The following is a 19,738-nucleotide window of genomic DNA, read 5'->3' on the forward strand; positions in this document are numbered from 1 at the left end:
TGTTACCAAAATGAAAATCTCTTTGTCCTTGCAGCTCTGAAGTGTTCCATTGCTGAGATATTTGATCTCCTTTAGGCTGTGCTGAAGTGGCTGAAGGGCAGTGCCCTTGCTGGGGTGGTGTCTGAGTCCCACAGGGGATGCCAGCAGTGTTTGGGCATTGCTCTGTCCCACAGGGGATGCCAGCAGTGCACCCCTGTGCCCACAGCCAGCCCGGTGCCCGTTCCAGGCTCTGTGTACCAATTACCTTCCTGTCCTCACTGGTGTGTTGGGAGGGCTTGGCAGGGCCCCATCTCCAGCTGCTCCTGTCCCAGCTGTGCCCGCCCTGGTGTGCAGCCCTGCAGGGCCGGGCCGGGCGCTGCCATCCCTCTGCAAAGGGTGGCATGCTGTTCTGAGCCCTGCCTGACCACCTGTTGCTGCAGCACGGGCTGCATAATCAGAACTGACAATCCCTGTCTAGAGATTTCTTGGAAGCTGGAAAAATGAGAATGTTGTCAAAAAAATACCAACGCTTCCAGTCTGCAATGCAGTGATGGAGATGAGAGATGAGTGAATGCAAGGAGGCAGGGAATATATCAGCCCAGTGCTTTTTTCTGACTAATTTAGGAGTCCAGAATGGTCTGGAAGAATTTACGTTTCTCTTACAGCCTTAAAAAAAAAATCATTTTAAGCCAGTTTCTGTATTTCTTTTTCTTTACAAAGAAATCCAACAGCTGTTGGTTTGTCGAACCAAAGTTTAATAGCAGTCATGCATAAAACTACAATAAGGGTGGTAATTTCTTTTTTCATCAGTTGATGCAAAAGAATTTTTATATTTTATTTGGAAGCAATTTTCTGTAAAGTTATAAAAACCCTTTAAAGGAGGATCTTATTTTTTTCTAACAGAGCAAACATAAATTTCACTGGGGATGAGCACAGGGTGTGTGGAGGAGCTGCAGTCCATGGGGAGGAGCAGAGGAGCTCCAATGCACACTGCCCAGCACCTGGTGCTGGCCTCAGCCCCTGGAAAGCAGCACCTGTGTCAGGGTGTTTGTGCTCCCAGGTGGGGCAGAGAGCCCTGCCCGGGCACAGCCTGTCACACCTGGGCACAGGAATGGGCAGGAATGGCTCAGGAAAGGGAAAAACAGGAGCTCTGCACCAAGAGAGGCTCATTGACATAACTGTGTGATGTGTGATGGCAGTGCCAGCAGGGCAGGCACTCAGAGCAGGGCATGGGGTGTGTGTGCAGGTGTGCCAGGGATGCAGAGAGCCCCAGCTGGGCATGGGGTGTGTGTGCAGGTGTGCCAGGGATGCACAGAGCCCCAGCTGGGCATGGGGTGTGTGTGCAGGTGTGCCAGGGATGCAGAGAGCCCCAGCTGGGCATGGGGTGTGTGTGCAGGTGTGCCAGGGATGCAGAGAGCCCCAGCTGCGGCAGGGTGAGGAGGTCCAGTGGGCCAAGGATGCACATAGCCCCAGCTGGGCCTGGGGTGGGTGTGCAGGTGTGCCACGGGATGCAGAGCCCAGCTGGGCTGGGTGTTGTGCAGTTATCCAGATGCAGAGAGCCCCAGCCCCACACCTGCCCCTGGTCAGGCAGTGAGAGAAAAGGTCCCTCACTGCTGGAGCCTTTACAGGAGACACTTGGCTTTGCTCACACTGGTCCTGCAGGCTGGGGGCAGGGGTCTCACACACGGGGTGACAGCCCCTGGAGCTGGCTGTTCCAGGCTCTGTGTATTAATTACCTTCCTGTCCTCACTGGTGCCTCTGACCAGCTGCATCTGACCAGTCTGGGACCTGACTGTCCCCTTTGCAGCCTGGCTTTGGTGTTCAGCCCATTGGGTTTGTCACACTGCCCACCAGCTCTGCTCCCTTGGCCATCAGGTATTTATCGCCCAGAGACCAGTGACAGCCTCCCTTTCACGAGTGAGAAGCAGAGTTGTTGTTGTCATTCCTGCTCTTTTAGCTTTGCTGCTGGGGGCAGAAATGCCATTCTCAGTTCAGAGATGGGAAGCTCGGGGTGCTGGCTGTGCTCATCACTCCCCTGCCATGCTGGGATGGCTGCAGTGGGTGATGCAGAGAGAGAGGGAGATGGAACTTCATTAACAGGAGCAGGAAAGCGTTGTCATGTTTATTACAAGCAACTGTGGCTCCTACAGGGTAAAGCAGGAGGTGGGCTGAGCCCAGCGGGCTGTGGCAGCTCCTCAGGCAGTGCCAGCCTGGCTCAGGCTGTGCTGCCATCCTGTCCCTGACTGCCAGGAGCAGCCACTGGGCTGTGCCAGTGTCACTGAGCATCCCGGGCAGCAGGTGGGCAGGGAGCCTCCTCATCCAGCTGGAAACAGGAGCTGCAGCAGCCAGCAGCACACAGGGGGATGCTGTGGCAGCAGGGAGTGGGGAGCAGCAGGAGGGAAGGATTGGATTGTCTGTGTGTGCCCTGGGCAGAGCTGCACCCCCAGAGCTGCCCCTGCCCCAAAAACTGCCCAGAAATGTTGAAATGTTATCAGCACAAAGGTGCAGCTGGGCAACTCCAGCACCTGAGCTCTCCTTGTTCCTTACACATCAGGCTTTGCAGAATCCCTGTAAAACAAGGCAGAGCAGCCTGATTGTACAGATACATCAAAGGAGATTAAAGGCTGGATTCTGGAGAGGTTTAACACCAAACTCCCCTGGAGTTCAGTGGGAGTTTAACACTTCAGCATCCTTCAGAGCATTGATCTCAATAAATTACACAGCCAGCTAGCAGGTGTGTGAGGGAGCAGGGAATTAAAGCCAGGCTGGTGCAAAGTGCTGCTGTGCCTTCCTGTCCCCTCCTGCCCATGGGAATAGCACATTCACTGTGCCAGAGGTACCACGGCTTCCATGAGATTGTATTTTAATTGAGCAGGTTTCATCGTGATGATTTTGTTTTGATTTGTGGCCCCAGTTGATTAAGGCTTATTGGGGGAAATTTGGCAGGGTTTATTCAGTCAGAATTTGTACTCCTGTAAAGCAGCTTCGTGAAATTATGCTAATTTCCTTGGAATTTCATCTCTGACAGAAGAAAACAAGAAGAAAAGGATGCTACCAGGTTCTTGTTGTGTCAAGGAAACAACTTGTTTTGACATTTCCAAAATGAAATGTTTTGATTTTTTTCATTTTAAAATAACTTTTTCCTTGATGTTGTGGTATTTTTACATAATTTTAATCATTTGAAATTGAAATGAAAGTGAATTTCGTGACCCAAAAATGAAAGCAAATGTAGGTGTCTTGCAAGCCCTGCTGAAATGCGCATTCATCAGCTGGAGTGGCAGTGCCACGGGAGAGGGGGCACAGCACCAGGGACACACCAGGGGGAACAGGGCAGAATAAATCACAGCTGAGCACGGCGTGTGCAGAGACTCCAAAATGTGTTCCCAAGGGCTGGGCAGAGCTGCTCTGCTCTCACTGCCACCCCAGAAAAATGTAAAATCTGTGCAAATCCACTGCTCAGAGAAACGTGTGGTGGTGTTTGCAGGGGTCTCAGGATGAGGGAAGAGACGAGGATCTGACTCCATGTTTCAGAAGGCTGATTTATTATTTTATGATATATATTATATTAAAACTATGCTAAAAGAATAGAAGAAAGGATTTCATCAGAAGGCTAGCAAGGAATAGAAAAAGAATTATAACAAAGGCTTGTGACTGACTGAGACAGTCCGGACAGCTGGGCTGTGATTGGCCATTAATCAGAAACAACCACATGAGCCAATCCCAGATGCACCTGTTGCATTCCACAGCAGCAGATAACCATTGGTTACATTTTGTTCCTGAGGCCTCTCGGCTTCTCAGGAGGAAAAATCCTAAGGAAAGGATTTTCCATAAAATATCATGGCTACAGAAACTGACTGTTCTTAGTGGTGGAAACAGGGGCAAAAGAAACATGGAAGGGAAAAAGCCACTGAAGCTTTATGTGCCAAGTCTGGATTTTAGAAAGCAAAAGGTGATTCCTGAGGGGAGGCTGTTGATGAGGGGATTTTCAGGTGGTAACACCGACCCAGCAGACGTTGTGTCCCACCACAAAGGAGCTGATACACGTGCAGCTCCAGCTGGATGTTTGCCCAGGATTGTGAGTCCCTAAAATGTCCCATGGCGTGTTTCACTCGGGTATGTTCACTGAGGATAATGTATTGATGTTTGCCACAGAGCTGCACAGCAAACCAAAATAGTTCTTAGAAATTAATTGGTATCAGAGTTCCCTTAATCAATGTGCTCTCCGAGATGCTTCAGGTGGATTAGTGCAGTAAAAACCATTTTTCATGTGCACAGGTCTCTGCTGATATCTGTTTATAGCAGGGCTGGGTGGGCTTGCATTGTGTCACTGTGCAAAGGCTGGCAGTAAGCAAGGCCCTTAGGAACTGAGGGAGGTGTTGGGGTGGAAAATGCTGGAGTTCCTGATCCCTTGGGCTGGGCTCAGCATCCCTGGAGTTCCTGATCCCTGGGGCTGGGCTCAGCATCCCTGGAGTTCCTGATCCCTGGGGCTGGGCTCAGCATCCCTGGAGTTCCTGATCCCTTGGGCTGGGCTCAGCATCCCTGCCCTGCAGCTTTGGGCTGGGCTCAGCATCCCTGGAGTTCCTGCTTTAGGCTGGGCTCAGCATCCCTGCCCTGCCGCTTTGGGCTGGGCTCAGCCGTGCCCGGGTTAAGCGCGGCTCAGTGAAGGTGACTCTGCCCCCCCGAGTCATTCATTAGTGACTTATGGAGCTAATAATGGCCTCATCCTTTTGTACCTTGGTACACAGCTTGTGTTCCGGAGTCTTTTATAGCTCAAATGAGCTGCTTTTGCTTATTTATTTCCCCGCTCATTCATTTTTAATGGTTAGCAGAGCCTCCCCCATCCTTCTCCTGGCAGCAGTGATTTAGGCAGGGCTCATTATCATAACTTACCTTACTAAATATCCCCATTTGTGCTGCTAGACCCAGGAAAATGTGTGCAGTGCTAAATCACAAGAGATCCCATGAGCTTGCCAGGGTGGCAGGGCTGTGTTTGAAGTGTGTATTATACACAGAGAGCCCTCAGAGGGGGAAGGATCATTTACAGGGACAGGGATGGGACAGAGTCATTCCCAAATACTGATTTCTGTGGGAAATACCAGAGGCTTACCTTCCCAACTGGCCACCCTCGAGATGCACTGACCCAAACTGCTCAAGATATATTTTATTTTCAAAGATACATTTTATTTTCACAGACTTATTAGCTGTGACTTCCTAAGAGTTCCAACAGAATTACTGTAGCAGGAAAGCAGTTTCCTGTGAGGGCTTTACTGTTATCCCATGGGAATTTAATAATGATAATGAGGTGGGGAAAGACTGTTCCTGTTATTTCTGAGAGCTGGCAGTGAGGTTCTGGGTGCTTCCCCTGGGAGGTGGGATGTACATTCCCTTTCCCTCCCTCCCTTTAGGGCTTTGCATTCTGTTCAGCCAAAAGCTGGCAGTGGGTTTATGGGAGCAAAGGAATCTCAGCCCAAATTCAGGTGTTTCACAGACAGCCTGCACACAGGGGAGAGGGAAGAGCAGTGAAATGCTGTTAGGAGAGGGATGGGAGCAGTGCTCACTGGAGAGGCAGGGGCTGTGTGGGGTTTGTGAGGGGCCTTTTGCTGCTCCCCACGTTCCCCCAGGCTGGGGAAGCCCTGCTGCAGGGCCTCCAGGAGTTTAGTGTTTGATTCCACAGATAATGGGAACCAAAAGAGGAGAAAATAATAAAAACCAATTGCTCTGTTTGTGATCACACCCCAAGAGCATTCAGAAGGGGGGAGTTTCAGAGGACAGAGATGAGCCCTTCTCAAACAACACAATCAGGCTTTTCAGGTGAATGTAAAACTGCCTTGGAGCAGCAGTGCCCCTGGTTGTGTTTGTGTGTGCAGGAGGGGCACAGCAGCATCCCTGCATCCCCTGCTGGCAGTGACTGAGTCAGTGTTCCAGGTGTGCTCAGCCCTGCACTGAGCCCAGTGCCAGCAGGGCGTGTTTGCTCTGGACACGGGCACGTGGGAATGTCCTTGCTGGCTCTGAGCTGTGGGCACATGGAAATGCCATTTCTGGCTCTGAGCTGTGCTGGCACTGTGGGCACATGGAAATGCCATTTCTGGCTCTGTGCTGTGCTGGCAGTGTGGCACAGACAGACCTCTGCCCCCAGAGCCAGCACTCCCTGCTCAGGTCTGTGTTCACTCACAGGAAGCTGCCTCAGCTCTGCACTGGTGGAAGGAGAGGAGGGGCACCTGCAGGAGCCCAGAGAAGCCCAAAGCTCTTTTATAACCTGCCAGGTTCGTGCCCCAAAAAGCCATTCAGAGCTCAGTCCCTCAAGAGATGAAAGCCCCCTGTACTGAGAGAATTTCTGGGGCATCTTGTGAACACGAAGTAGTCTCCCCTAATTAATGGAGCCAGCTCAGTGCAGGTGTGTGAAAAGCTCCGGTGACACAAAGCCTGGAAAAGCTTCAGCAAGGGAGCACAGCACCAGAAGGGTTTAATGGCATTATAATGTCCTTGGATTGCAGTGGCCACAACACAGAGATGTATTCCAGCAGTCCATTAGCAGGAAAAGAAAATGGCTCTTTCTCTCTTGAGCCCTTGTCACCTTTGCTGGAAGCTGGAGTTGGCATCCCTGGGACAGCAGAACCCAAAGGCAGGAGGAGGGGAAATGAGAGATGGGGGAGTCCCTGGATTTTGGGAAGGAAGCAGATTGGCTTTCCCCACAAATCAGCCACCTCTCCCCAGGCCCTGTGTGGCTCTGCTGCATTTCCCAGGTGCTCAGTGGCTTTCTGGAGTGGCTGAGTGTGCCCAGGCTGGTGCTGGCCACCCCTGATGTGCCCCAGGAGCTGAGCTGGGCCAGGGCAGAGCCCTCTTGCCCTGTTCACAGCTCTGAGAACCCAGTCTCAGGAGATATTTCAGTTTTGTGCCCCCCCTGTGTGTTCCCTTGTGCTGAACAGCTCAGATGTGGCTGCAGGAGCAGGGCCTGGCTGATCTGCTGCCCACTGAGCACCTGATTCTGCACGTGCTGGCTGATTTATGGGCATGTTCTGGACATTGCCCCTGTTGTGCTGTTGCTCTGCTGGGCCTGCATGCCAGCTGCAGCAGAGCAGTGCAGTCAGTGATGCAGGCAGGGAGGGCTGCCTGGGAGCTCAGTGAGCCCATGGTGCTGCTGGCTTCACCCACAGCCAGGGAAACCAGCAGCTATCCCAAGCACAGGCACTTCTTCCTGACCATCAGTTTGTTCTGTAAACCATAATCTTGAAGGCACAAGGTCATGGTATTTATTTAATCATTCGCACAATAGTCTTTTAGGGATGGATTCTTTTTATAGCTCTCTTTGTGCAGTGAACCCTGATCAAGTTGGAATCCAGGTCTGTTTGCCTGCCAAATTTTCTTTCTCTTGTTATTGCTCGAGCATTAATGAATTTAGAATCTGAGAGTCTGATTGCCATCTCTGCCCAGCCCAGTTCAGCATTTCTCTCTGTGGCCTGGGAGAGTCTGTGCTGAGTTCCAGCCCCTGAGGCTGAGCTGCCCTTCACAAGCTCATGGCCCAGTAAAACCAGCAGCAAAATCCCCACCAAAAATCACTGTTCAGGCAGTGACACCTGAGCCAGGTGCCCTGGTGAAGGGCAGAGCAGGGGACTCAGGGGACATGCAGGACCCAGCAGCTGCCGTGGCAGTGCAAAAGCTCAGCTTGAGAACAGGCTCACCTGAGACACAAAGCCCATAAATCTGCTGTAAACAAACTCCTTACTCTCCTGCTGAAGCCAAGAGCAACTCAAGAGTTTGACCTTAGAGCAGAGGTGGCTTGAAGGGAGACACTGCAAGAGCCATGATAACCTTTCCTTGGTGTGTCACTGGGCTCACACAAGCCAGGATGGAAATGTATTTGCCATGGGTCTGTCTGTGAGGGGGTTGTTGTTGTTTAAAGATAATAACGTTAGGAATGCCAATTATCCTACAAAAGCTGGTGATATTTAAATATGATTTAAATTCATTCAGCATTTAAACAGAAAAGTAGAAAATGGCATTAAATTCAGACAAGGACGAGACTATACATTGCAGAGTGAGAAGTATGAAATACATTGATGGAATGGAATAGAAGGTCTGGCTGGTAATGGATTGTGGAAAGAGCTCAGGGTTCTAATAGATCATTCCTTCAGATCATCAGCACGGTAAAGTGGTAGTTAATAAATTATTTGACGTGTACATTCACTCATATATTTTAACTAACTGTAATGAACAGGTCCTGTCAGCTCACCTAGATCCTCGCAGTTACTGCTAAATTGCTTGAGTGAGATTTACTAACTCTCTGCAATATTGATGTCCAGAGCTGCAGGTGATAAATGGAGGGACACCAGGGCTGGCTCCTGCTGCAGGGCTCTGCCAGGCTGGCAGCAGGGCTGGAGCTGGGCCCCGGCCACCCCTGAGCCCTTCCTGGGAGGGCTTTGGTTGTGAGCCCCCCACTCACTGCCTGGTACCTGTGCAGGACTGCTGGGGAGCTCTGTCCCGTTCTGGGCTGCATTGGAGAGCTCTGTCCCATTCTGGGCTGGATTGGAGAGCTCTGTCCCGTTCTGGGCTGCATTGGAGAGCTCTGTCCCGTTCTGGGCTGGATTAGAGAGCTCTGTCCCGTTCTGGGCTGCATTGGAGAGCTCTGTCCCGTTCTGGGCTGGATTGGAGAGCTCTGTCCCGTTCTGGGCTGGATTGGAGAGCTCTGTCCCGTTCTGGGCTGGATTGGAGAGCTCTGTCCCGTTCTGGGCTGGATTGGAGAGCTCTGTCCCGTTTTGGGCTGGATTGGAGAGCTCTGTCCCATTCTGGGCTGGATTGGAGAGCTCTGTCCCATTCTGGGCTGGATTGGAGAGCTCTGTCCCATTCTGGGCTGCATTGGAGAGCTCTGTCCCGTTCTGGGCTGCATTGGAGAGCTCTGTCCCATTCTGGGCTGGATTGGAGAGCTCTGTCCCGTTCTGGGCTGGATTGGAGAGCTCTGTCCCGTTCTGGGCTGGATTGGAGAGCTCTGTCCCGTTCTGGGCTGCATTGGAGAGCTCTGTCCCGTTCTGGGCTGCATTGGAGAGCTCTGTCCCTTCTCAGTCTGAGTGCAGGCACTCACTGCTCCTCCCAGGTGAGGGGCTCTGTGGGCTCTCAGGGAGGGCTGGGGGGTCTGAGCTGTGGGGAGAGGACAGGAGCCTTCTCTGGAGTGGGAATTAAGAAAAAGCTGTTCCCTTATCTTAGATTATACCAGAACTGTTTACAGCAGGAAAAACCAGCCTCTTAAAGTGATGCTGAATTGCACAGGCTATTAAGGGCACACCAGGCACCTTTCTCGTTATTCCATGTTGTCCTCTGAACCTGGAGCTAGTTTAAGCCTAGATCTCTTCTCTTCCTCCCACTCATTTACCCAGCGTGTGGTGAACTTTATAATTAGTGAAGAGACTCATTAATTTTTTTTCCTTCTCCTCTTTATTTTCAGGTTTCTGACAGATGTGACTATGTCTTTGTCAACGGGAAGGAAATGAAGGGCAAAGTGAATGTCGTGGTTAATTTCACTTACCAGCACCTGAGTGCCCCCCTGGAGATGACAGTGTGGATCCCTCGTCTCCCGCTGCAGATTGAGGTCTCTGACACAGAGCTCAATCAGATCAAGGGCTGGAGAGTCCCCATCATCTCTAATAAGAGGTAGGTTTCATTAGGGGATGTTCATTCTGGGCTGTGCACTTGCCAGGGACCTGTCAGGGCCAGAGGATCTGAACATGCTCATTTGGCCTTAATGCAATTCTGCTGTAAATTTGAAGGTCACCAGACATTTATTCAATAGGCTCCTGCACTGGACTGGTGAGGGAAATGGAAGCTGCAGATGCATGAACCTGGATTGGAAATCAATTTCCTTCTGTAGCACTAACGGCTGAGATGGGAAGGGCCAATTGGTCAGGTTAGGCAGGATCAGGCACGAGGCAGCAAGGAGGCATCAGCAAGAGGCAGCTCTGGCAGGGCTGGTCGGTCTGCAGGCTGTTCACAGGTCCTGGCAGCTCCTGGATCCACTGCCAGTGTCGCAGTTAGCACAGAGCTGCTTCACTCCCCGTGGCGTGCAGTGATCAGTGCCCCACAGGCAGGACACAGCTCTGACACTGTCAGTGCCCACAGGACACAGGCTGGATGAAGCAGGTCAGAGCTGGCTGCATCTCTTGTCAGTGTAATTAAGAACAAGAGGAACAAGTTGATAAAGGAGGTGCTTGGTATTCCCACCTGCAAATGAAGCCATTTATTACAGGTTTCTGTTAGCATCAGAGCAAAGACATTTTGGTGGAGATGTGATTTCAAATTGTACTGTACAGAGAGGGATGTGTGTGTAGATGCAGGGAGATTTCCATGGCAACACCAAGATGTTTATGGGAAGATCCAGAAAGAAAAGAAGTGTGAAGGTCCTGAAAGCAAGGACTTGACATGGGAAACAATGGAAGATGCTTGGGGAGATGTGTGGTGGCAAAGCTGGGAGGCCAAAGATGGTCTCAAGTGCTGTTTCTGAGTTGTGAACATGGGAAACAGGACAAAAGTGGGGGAGAAGCTGCAGGAGCAGGCTGCAGGCTGAGGCCAGCAGCAGCTCTCAGCACAGCTGACCCTGTCCCTTGCTGTCCCCAGGCCAGCCAGGGACAGCGATGACGAGGACGAGGACGAGCGCAGGGGCAGGGGCTGCACCCTGCAGTACCAGCACGCCATGGTCAGGGTGCTCACCCAGTTCGTGGCCGAGCCCCCCGAGCCCGGGGCCCAGCTCAGCTTCCTGCTGGGCTCAGACTGGCAGCTGGACATCACCCACCTGGTCAGGGACTTCATGCAGGTGGAGGAGCCCAGGATCGCCCAGCTGCACGAGGGACAGGTCCTGGTCGGGCTGGAGCTGGGCATGACCACCATCCAGGTAGGGACATCACTGATGTGCTCATCACATCACTGTTCCTCCCTTAATTCTGCCACCATCCAGGTAGGGACATCACTGATGTGCTCTGTTCTTGCCTTAATTCCCCTTCCACCATCCAGGTAGGGACATCACTGATGTGTTCTGTTCCTGCTTTAATTCCCCTAAACAATCCAGGTAGGGAGATCATTGATGTGCTCTGTTCCTCCCCAAATTCCCCTGCCACAATTCAGGTAGGGAGATCATTGATGTGTTCTGTTCCCTTCAACTCCCCTCCCAGCATTAAAAACAGAAACTGGAGCCACGAGCTTCTGAATGGAACAGAATTGGAGCAAGAACCAGAAGACATGGCAGAGATGGTTTTCTCTCCTTATCTGCTGCCCCAAAGTGCAGTAGATCACAGTTTCATTTAATTTAATCCTGGCTGTCTATTGGGAGGCTTTTTCTGATTGTTTTTGTCTAAGGCTGCTTCTGAACCTGGAGCCAAGATTTGATCACAAGGCATGCAGCTGCTGAACAGCTCAGTGTTCTCCCAGCCTGCACTACAGAGCAAAGGGTAAAGTGAAAATTATCCAGGTTAAGGAAGTGAGACTGGAATACTAATCCAAATATTAATTAAAAGAGAAGGAAAAGGAGATGGGGGGAGAGATTATTTCAGTGATACTGAAGTAGAATACGTGTTAACAAACACTAGAACAGGGAGAAAATCTCTCTCCAAACAGGCTTATCATCCCAAAGTGTCAAAGCACAAAACAAGCAGCACACCTGTCGATAACAAGGTTGTCAAGGCTGCAGAAATGGGATTTGAGATTTTTGACTTTCTGCACAATCTGCAGAGATTTTCTGAATGCCTTTCTAAAGCCCTGGAATTTACAGTGCTCCAGCCAATGTACATAAAACTGTGGAAAGAAAAATCCAAGGGTAAAATCTGAGAGCAAGTTATATTTAAAGAATACCTCTTATGAGCTGCTTCAGAGATGCTCTGTACCCTGTATGGATCATTAAATTCAACTCCCTGCTAATGAGCACCGTGGATGTCATGTATCACTGCACTGACCTCTGTGTGTATTTTCTTAACCAAAACAAATTCTCTCTGTCAATTTTGCATTCAGTACCATGAGAGGTTGTTGTAGCAATACATTACCCTTCCTTTCCACAGCTTAGATATAAATACCATTTATTCAGTGGATTTTATATAAATCTACAGACTACATTATATTTATGCCACCTCAAAACATGAGGATTAATCAAATACTTAAATTTCTCATGAAGATTACATTTACAACTAGTTACTACATGTGAGGCAGATGTGTGTGGCAATTACATTTACAGACAGCACATCTGAAGCAGATGTTGGCACACTGCAGAGGGGAGTGGCACAGCTGATTACAGTTGACAGGTAAAAGGTGTTTTAAGGCCCTCATTATTGCAGAAGAGTTACAAAATGTGAGTAGCCCTTTTAAATCATATTTTAATGGTGTCTGCTGTGAGAAATCCCATTGCCATGAGCATCCCTTATGTGTGTTCCATGAATCCTGTGCAGTTCTTTCACGCGGTGCTGTACAAAGGGGCTGTTAGTAACTGCAGCTTTCCTTTCCAGATCCTGTCCCCCCTTTCAGATGCCATCTTGGCTGAGAAGACAGTGACAGTGCTGGACGAGAAGGTGACAATCACTGACCTGGGAGTGCAGCTGGTGACAGGACTGTCCCTCTCTCTGCAGCTCAGCCCGGGCAGCAACAGGGCCATCTTTGCCACTGCAGTGGCACAGGAGCTGCTGCAGTCCCCAAAGCAGGTCTGTGCCCAGACACACACACACCTTTTCTGTCCCATCCAGCACCCTCTGGATCCCAGGATATCCTGCCATGTTCAGCCTGTCACCACAGGTATCCAAATCACCCCTTTCATTCCACCTGTACACGAGAAAGTGCCTCATGTTGTGCCAGACTCTTCTCCTTTAGTCACTTCCTGTGAGCACTTTAAGAAGTCAGGGAGCATCCCTTTCATTCTGATTCATTACTAGAATGTGAATCAGCATCACTGACTCATTTCCTGATTCATGATTTCATAAACCATTTTTTTCCCTTATTACCCTTAGTTCCTTTATTAGGGAACCAACAGTTACCAAGGGCTTTTGGACTTTGCCATGGCCTCATCAGTCCCTGCTTGGTATTTGTCCTTGTGCTTCTGTACACATTTGAAATGTAAACTTGTTTTTCCAAACCAAATCCATCAGTCTGGGACTTTCATCAAGGATACACTGCGCTCTTAACACTTGAGCATGTTCTGAGTTTTAAAGGCAAATGGCATCCCCATTTGAAGTTTGGCCAACTGCTGAGGTACTTTAATTCATCATGGGCTGAATTAAGATCCCCATTTTCCTTGGGATGCAGGATGAGAAATAATGCAGAGCTGCTGTCGTTATAGGGTGATAAAAATGTGTAGTGTTCCAGGAGTGAAGGAATCGATGGCAGGCAGGTGGAGGGAAGGCCAGTGAGCTCATCCATGGCCCAGGGGGTTGGACAAAGGGCCCTGAGGCCAGCCCAGGGGCAGGGCTTGGTGCCACTCTGCCCCACTGTGTGCCCAGGGGCAGGGCTTGGTGCCAGTCAGCCCCACTGTGTGCCCACGGGTAAGGGTTGGTGCCAGTCAGCCCAGGGGCAGGGCTTGGTGCCACTCTGCCCCACTGTGTGCCCACGGGTAAGGGTTGGTGCCAGTCAGCCCAGGGGCAGGGCTTGGTGCCAGTCAGCCCCACTGTGTGCCCACGGGTAAGGGTTGGTGCCACTCTGCCCCACTGTGTGCCCAGCAATGGAGTCTGGGCAGGTCCTTCCTGCAGGGCTGCAGTCAGGGATCCACAAAAACCAGAGAGGAAACTCTGTGCCCCCCACACTGGCAGGGCTGGCTCTGCTTTCAAAGGCAGCTGAGTCCCTCCAATGCTCAGGATGTGATTTTCAGAGCAGTCCCTATAAGCAAAGCAATGCAAAATTATTAAATGATTATGCAGGTTTAAGCAACACAGTGGGAGGATGAGAGTTGATGACATAAATTCTATGCAGCCTTCAAGAAACAGCCAAAGATTAATAAACACAAAGCTGGGATTTATGACAGTGTCAGCAAAGTCTTAGGGCTCTGGCCTGAAATAGAGACAGAAGCAAATCTCCCATTGAAGCAGGGGGAGCTTTGTGGCTCGGAGGATTTCGGAATCAGGCCAGTAGAATCAGCACCCTGCAGTCCCACAGGACTGGAAGCTTATTCTCCATGCTCTGAACAGGTGAATGACTTTGTGCTGTGAGCACTTTAAAGGATAACGTGTTTGTTCTCTGTACATATGTGGAGTTAAAATGTAAATGCTGTCTGTATGAAAAACTGCTTATTTACAGAAACAGGACTTTGATATTCACAGTGTTCGCAAGTTGATTTGTTGGATGGCTGTCTGTCTGTCAGACTCTCACAGCAAGGTGATCCCAACTCTGACCATAGAAAAGCTCATTTCAGACAGTAAAGAATCCACAGATGAGGCCAGGTCTGTCTGGTGGGGATTCTGCAGTGCAGATACCCCAACCAGGACAGCTCAGACCATCAGAAGCAGGAATGAGATTCCAGAAGAGAACTTGAATTTTATATGTAAAGATCAATGTAGGAATACAAAGTTGTTTTTCAGGTGCCACAACAATTTTCAGTAGCCATTTGAGAGTCTTTAGAGGACCTGATTTTCAGAAATGGGTGAGCACATGTTTTCTGAAATTCAAAAATACTTTAAAATGTTTCAAGTCAGAAGCCAAAAGTCAAGGATCCCAGGAAAGCTGCAGCATGAGGCATGTTCTTAGTACCCAGGTCAGATTCATTGGCATTCAGTGAAAGCCTCCATGCACACTGGAGCACACAATCTGCATTGCTGTGACACAAGATTAAACTTTATTATTGTCTTGCTTTTAATTGCTAACAAGCGTAAAAATTGCCCTGGCTGTTTTCTAAAGAAGCAACTGATTGGTTTCCTCTACTTATACAATCTGCTAATTTAATTTGAGAGACAGGAATCAAGGAGTGAAGGTGTGGAGTCATGTGTGGACCTGTTTGCTGCATTAGCCATCTTTTAACATGTGCTTTGTGTAATGAGAGGAGACTTCGTATTTTAGGCAGTTTAGAAATAATGTTGGGTTTTTTTAATGTAAATACACAACAGTAAATGATCTCAGTCACTGGTAATGCTCCCTGACATGCAATTTATTATGGTGCTGAAGTAGATTCTGCAGAGCCCAGGGGATACAGCTCCTTTAAGCACCTTTGTGGAAACCAATCTTATTATCAACAAGTGTTTTAGATTTCTCTTCACACCTTGGCAAGATATTAATTTCACTGCTCTCCCTATTTATTTCTGTTCTGATCACTAATGGTGTGAGGATCCCGTGAGGAGGAGGGAGCAGACCAGAGCAGAGCGCATTTCCCTGAGGATCACTCTGAGTGGGTCTGTGTTTGTTTTATGTATTACAGGAAGCAGCCATCAGCTGCTGGATCCAGTTCAGTGATGGATCTGTCATGCCCCTGGATATTTATGACTCCAAAGACTTCTCCTTGTCAGCCACCTCTCTGGATGAGAAGGTGGTGTCCATCCACCACGACCCCAAGTTCAAGTGGCCTGTGATTGCTGCTGAGACCGAGGGCCAGGGCACGCTGGTGAAGGTGGAGATGGTGATCAGCGAGTCGTGCCAGAAATCCAAAAGGAAGAGCATCCTGGCTGTCGGGAGTGGCAGCATCAAGGTCAAGTTTGGGCAGAGTGACGGCAGCCCCAACGCCAGCGACAGCAAGCACAGGGGTGTCCAGCTGGAGGGCGACCGGCGCCACAAGGGCCCCTGGCCGGAGAGAGGGGACGGGCACTACTCCAGCTCCTCCATGGGCCACGAGCAGGGCAGGGCCGCCACCACGCACAGGTCTGTTCTGAGCAGGAAGGAGGACAGGGAGAGCCTCCTGGACGATGCCAGCCAGAACGTGCCCCTGGACTTCACCAGCTTCCCCGCCCAGGTGGATCTGCCCAGGGCCGCTGGGGACACCGAGGACAGCGAGCTGGTGCCGTCCCCCCGCGGGCTCAGCGACCTGGAGATCGGCATGTACGCCCTGCTGGGCGTCTTCTGCCTGGCCATCCTGGTGTTCCTCATCAACTGCGTCACCTTCGCCCTCAAGTACAGGAACAAGCAGGTTCCCTTCGAGGAGCAGGAGGGCATGAGCCACTCTCATGACTGGGTGGGGCTGAGCAACAGGACAGAGCTGCTGGAGAATCACATCAACTTCTCATCCCAGCAGGATGAGCAAATCACAGCCATCGACAGGGGGGTGGACTACGAGGAGAGCAAATACCTCCTCAGCACAACTGCCACCAAAAACATCAACGGACAGTCCTTCAGGGCTCCTGAGTCCACGTTCAGTGAGGGCAAGGAACAGAAAAGTGAGCCAACCGCTTCTCCTACCTCCAAGAGGAAACGGGTGAAATTCACCACCTTCACCACCATCTCCTCTGACGATGGCTGTCCAACTGTCAACTCAATCCTGATGAGTAACGAGGATGACATTAAATGGGTCTGCCAGGACATGGACCTGGGGGAGTGCAAGGAGCTTAAAAACTACATGGAGAGGTTACACGAAAACGCGTAATGAGACACAAAAGACTTTTTTGGTTTGGTTTGTTCGTTTGTTTGTTTTTCACTCACCTTCTGCCTTTAATTTTGGGTAGTGGGGCAAAGTGTTGTATTCTGACAGGAATCAGCTGGTGGATAATTACTCACTGGAGCCCCAAGAAGCCACCCAAAAGCAGCTGGGAGAGCAGAGATCCTGGACAGCTGTTAAAATTCAAGTCCTCTCTGTGCTCAGAGATGGAAGTGAGAGATGTGTGTGGGTTTTTGATACACGATAACATGAAAAAAAACTTAGAAAAATAATACAGTCTCATTCTCTGTGCTTTCCCAGGAAATCAATAAATATAACAAACTCCAGTGCAGTTTGGATAATACAAAGCTCACACAGCTCTGCTGTTCGATATTGCAAGCTTTGGTTAAAAGCAAGAGATTGGTCTGAGAATAAATAGATCCATGAGAAGAGCATGTCGTTCAGGCCACGTGCAGAGAATATCCATCCAGGAACATTCATTTAAAGCTGACAAAAACCAACAGTGAATGAAGCAGCTCCCAGAGCTGAGGAGTCATGATTTCCAAAGAGTCTGGAGGGGATAAAGGCGTAACTGGGCTGTTTACAAACCAGCATGTTTGCCTCCCAAGCACTGACAGTGGATACACAGATACAGTTCAAACTGAAACTCTCTTTTTAAGTAGATGCCAAGGTCATAAACTTTGCCAGCCAATTTTGGGTATTTGTTAATTTGTAAAATAGGAGAAGATATGATCTATACTCAGACTATCACTCATCCTAAGGAGGGTCTTTTGGAAAGTTTGAGAGAATGAGCTATTTTTAAAAGCCCGCTTTGTTTGATTGTCCTGTTTTGGATTTGTATTCCCAGCCCTTTCCCTGGAGCTCCCCATCTGGTATCCTGAGGGCACTTCCCCGATCAGTCAGCCTTGGAGCTGTGGTCCCTTCCCTTCCCTCCCGTGCACATCACTCCAGGGCTGCTCCAGCCGAGCACAGCCCTGCTGGTACCACACTGTCCTGGCCCTCCCTGCTGTCCCTTCCCAGGGCTGTCCCTGTCGCTGGGCTCAGTGCCCCGTGTGCTGAACTGCCCCCAGCAGCAGCAGCTGCCCCTCGCTCCTTCCCCTGCCCTGGGGAGCTGGGGGTGTTCAGCTCCTTGTGCCCCCCCTGCTTAGCCCAGCACGTTCAGAGGGCACTGGGAGGTCACAGGGAGAGCTGCACGTTCCACAGTGAACCCTGCACAGCTCAGCTCAGCAGATAGCGTTTGTTTCTCCCAGGGGTGATGGTTATCTTCTGTTTTCTTGATAAGGATGTACATACAGTAGGATTTCAGTGACTACCCTTCCAACCCGACGTGCCCTCCTGCCTCAAACCAGGACATGTCTTGTGAGGTCCAACAGCAGCCTCCAATGGCCAGTGGCAAAGTGCCAAAGCACTAGCTAAAATCCAGGTCATGGATTTGATATAGAAAAATATTTCAAGCTCCCCTTTATTTTCTGGAGTCAGTCCTTGCCCCCTTTTTGTTAAGTCTTCCAAGATTGAATCTAGGTTGCTCAGTTTAATACACACCCGCCCTCCCACAAACACTTAGATTGAATCCCTCTATATTTAGAATGTACTGTAGATTGTAAGAATGTAATATATATATTTATAAACATGCCAACTGTGAATAAAATTTGCATTTTAGTGGCTTCATCTTTTTTTCCTACTCCGCACGCCTCTTTCCTTTGGCTGTCAGAACGTTCACCCTGAGGAGCCTGGCAGCAGTACAGACAGGAGGGCTTTGATGGATGCAGGAGGCACAATCCACTCACAGAATTGTATTGGCAGTGCTGGGGGACCACAGGCAGCACCAGCAACCTGTCATGCTACAGATGTATGTGCACCGAGTCACCCTAACAAGATTTGGAACTATTTGCAAATAAATCCACGTGCTTTATTTCTAGCCTGAGAGCCCAGTATGTGAGTTTGTGGGTTTGCGGTCTGCTTTTCTCCTCTGGGAAGATCCACCTTTGGCTATGCACCTTCTAAGGGAGCAGGTGAGTGGACAGAGCCAATGTGCCCAAAACTTTGGAGATCAGATGGTCTTTGCTTTCTTACAGCACCTCTGCTCAAGGCCTGGATGACCCAGGGCAGGACGGGGTGCAGCAGTGAGTGCAGGACCAGTGCAGCCGTGACAGCACAGGACCAGGTGCAGCAGTGACAGCACAGGACGAGGTGCAGCAGTGAGGACAGGACAGTGCAGGCTCCAGACAAGCTCTGCCTGAGCTCCCAGGTGAGGTGAGCAGCCTTGGAGCTGCAGCACAGACAGGCAGCCTCCCCAGGTCCCTAGCAGGTCCAGCCCAGCCTTGCCTCCAGCTCTGGGGCTATTTTGGGTGCTTTTTGCACATCAGGACGTGGTGTCTGCAGTGAGGCAGGCAGGGTGACAGTGCCCAGGTGTCTCTGGAGCCCAGGTGCGAGTGCAGGTTTGCCTCCCCAGCGTGTGGCCAGGCCCCTCCTTGGGAGGAGCAGGTACAGACTGTGCTGGGAGCAGCCTGTCACCCTGCTCTGCCCAGAGCTGCCTGCTCCATCCCATTCCTGCTCCATTCCATTCCTGCTCCATCCCATTCCTGCTCCATCCCATTCCTGCTCCATCCCATCCCTGCTCCATCCCATTCCTGCTCCATCACGTTCCTGCTCCATCCCGTCCCTGCTCCATCCCGTTCCTGCTCCATCACGTTCCTGCTCCATCCCATTCCTGTTCCATCCCATCCCTGCTCCATCCCATCCCTGCTCCATCACGTTCCTGCTCCATCCCATCCCTGCTTCATCCCATTCCTGCTCCATCACGTTCCTGCTCCATCACGTTCCTGCTCCATCCCATCCCTGCTCCATCCCATTCCTGCTCCATCCCATTGCTGCTCCATCCCATTGCTGCTCCATCCCATCCCTGCTCCATCCCATTCCTGCTCCATCCCATTCCTGCTCCATCCCATTCCTGCTCCATCCCGTCCCTGCTCCATCCCATTCCTGCTCCATCCCGTTCCTGCTCCATCCCATCCCTGCTCCATCCCATTCCTGCTCCATCCCATTCCTGCTCCATCCCATCCCTGCTCCATCCCATCCCTGCTCCATCCCGTTCCTGCTCCATCCCGTCCCTGCTCCATCCCATTCCTGCTCCATCCCATTGCTGCCTCAGCTGCCTCTGGGGAACAGCAGCCACTAACCCAAGTTGCTCTGGTAGCACAAAGCACAGAGATGTGCTCAGAGCACAAACAGCCT

The 19,738-nt window shown here is 50.6% G+C and overlaps 1 protein-coding gene across 2 annotated transcripts in view; it reads left to right on the forward strand.

The window, feature by feature from the left end:
• The window catches only part of TMEM132D (transmembrane protein 132D), a 182,419-nt gene extending 164,054 nt beyond the window's left edge, over positions 1–18,365 (forward strand). For both annotated transcript variants that reach the window (XM_064726457.1, XM_064726458.1), the window contains exons 6-9: positions 9,416–9,621; positions 10,582–10,855; positions 12,453–12,644; positions 15,338–18,365. In XM_064726457.1, the coding sequence (XP_064582527.1) occupies positions 9,416–9,621; positions 10,582–10,855; positions 12,453–12,644; positions 15,338–16,492 (1,827 nt within the window). In that variant the 3' untranslated portion in view covers positions 16,493–18,365. The remainder of the gene's footprint in view (positions 1–9,415; positions 9,622–10,581; positions 10,856–12,452; positions 12,645–15,337) is intronic.
• Positions 18,366–19,738: the final 1,373 nt, after the last annotated feature.

The sequence above is a fragment of the Zonotrichia leucophrys genome, chromosome 15 (assembly GCF_028769735.1).
Source record: "Zonotrichia leucophrys gambelii isolate GWCS_2022_RI chromosome 15, RI_Zleu_2.0, whole genome shotgun sequence".
Classification (NCBI taxonomy): domain Eukaryota; kingdom Metazoa; phylum Chordata; class Aves; order Passeriformes; family Passerellidae; genus Zonotrichia; species Zonotrichia leucophrys.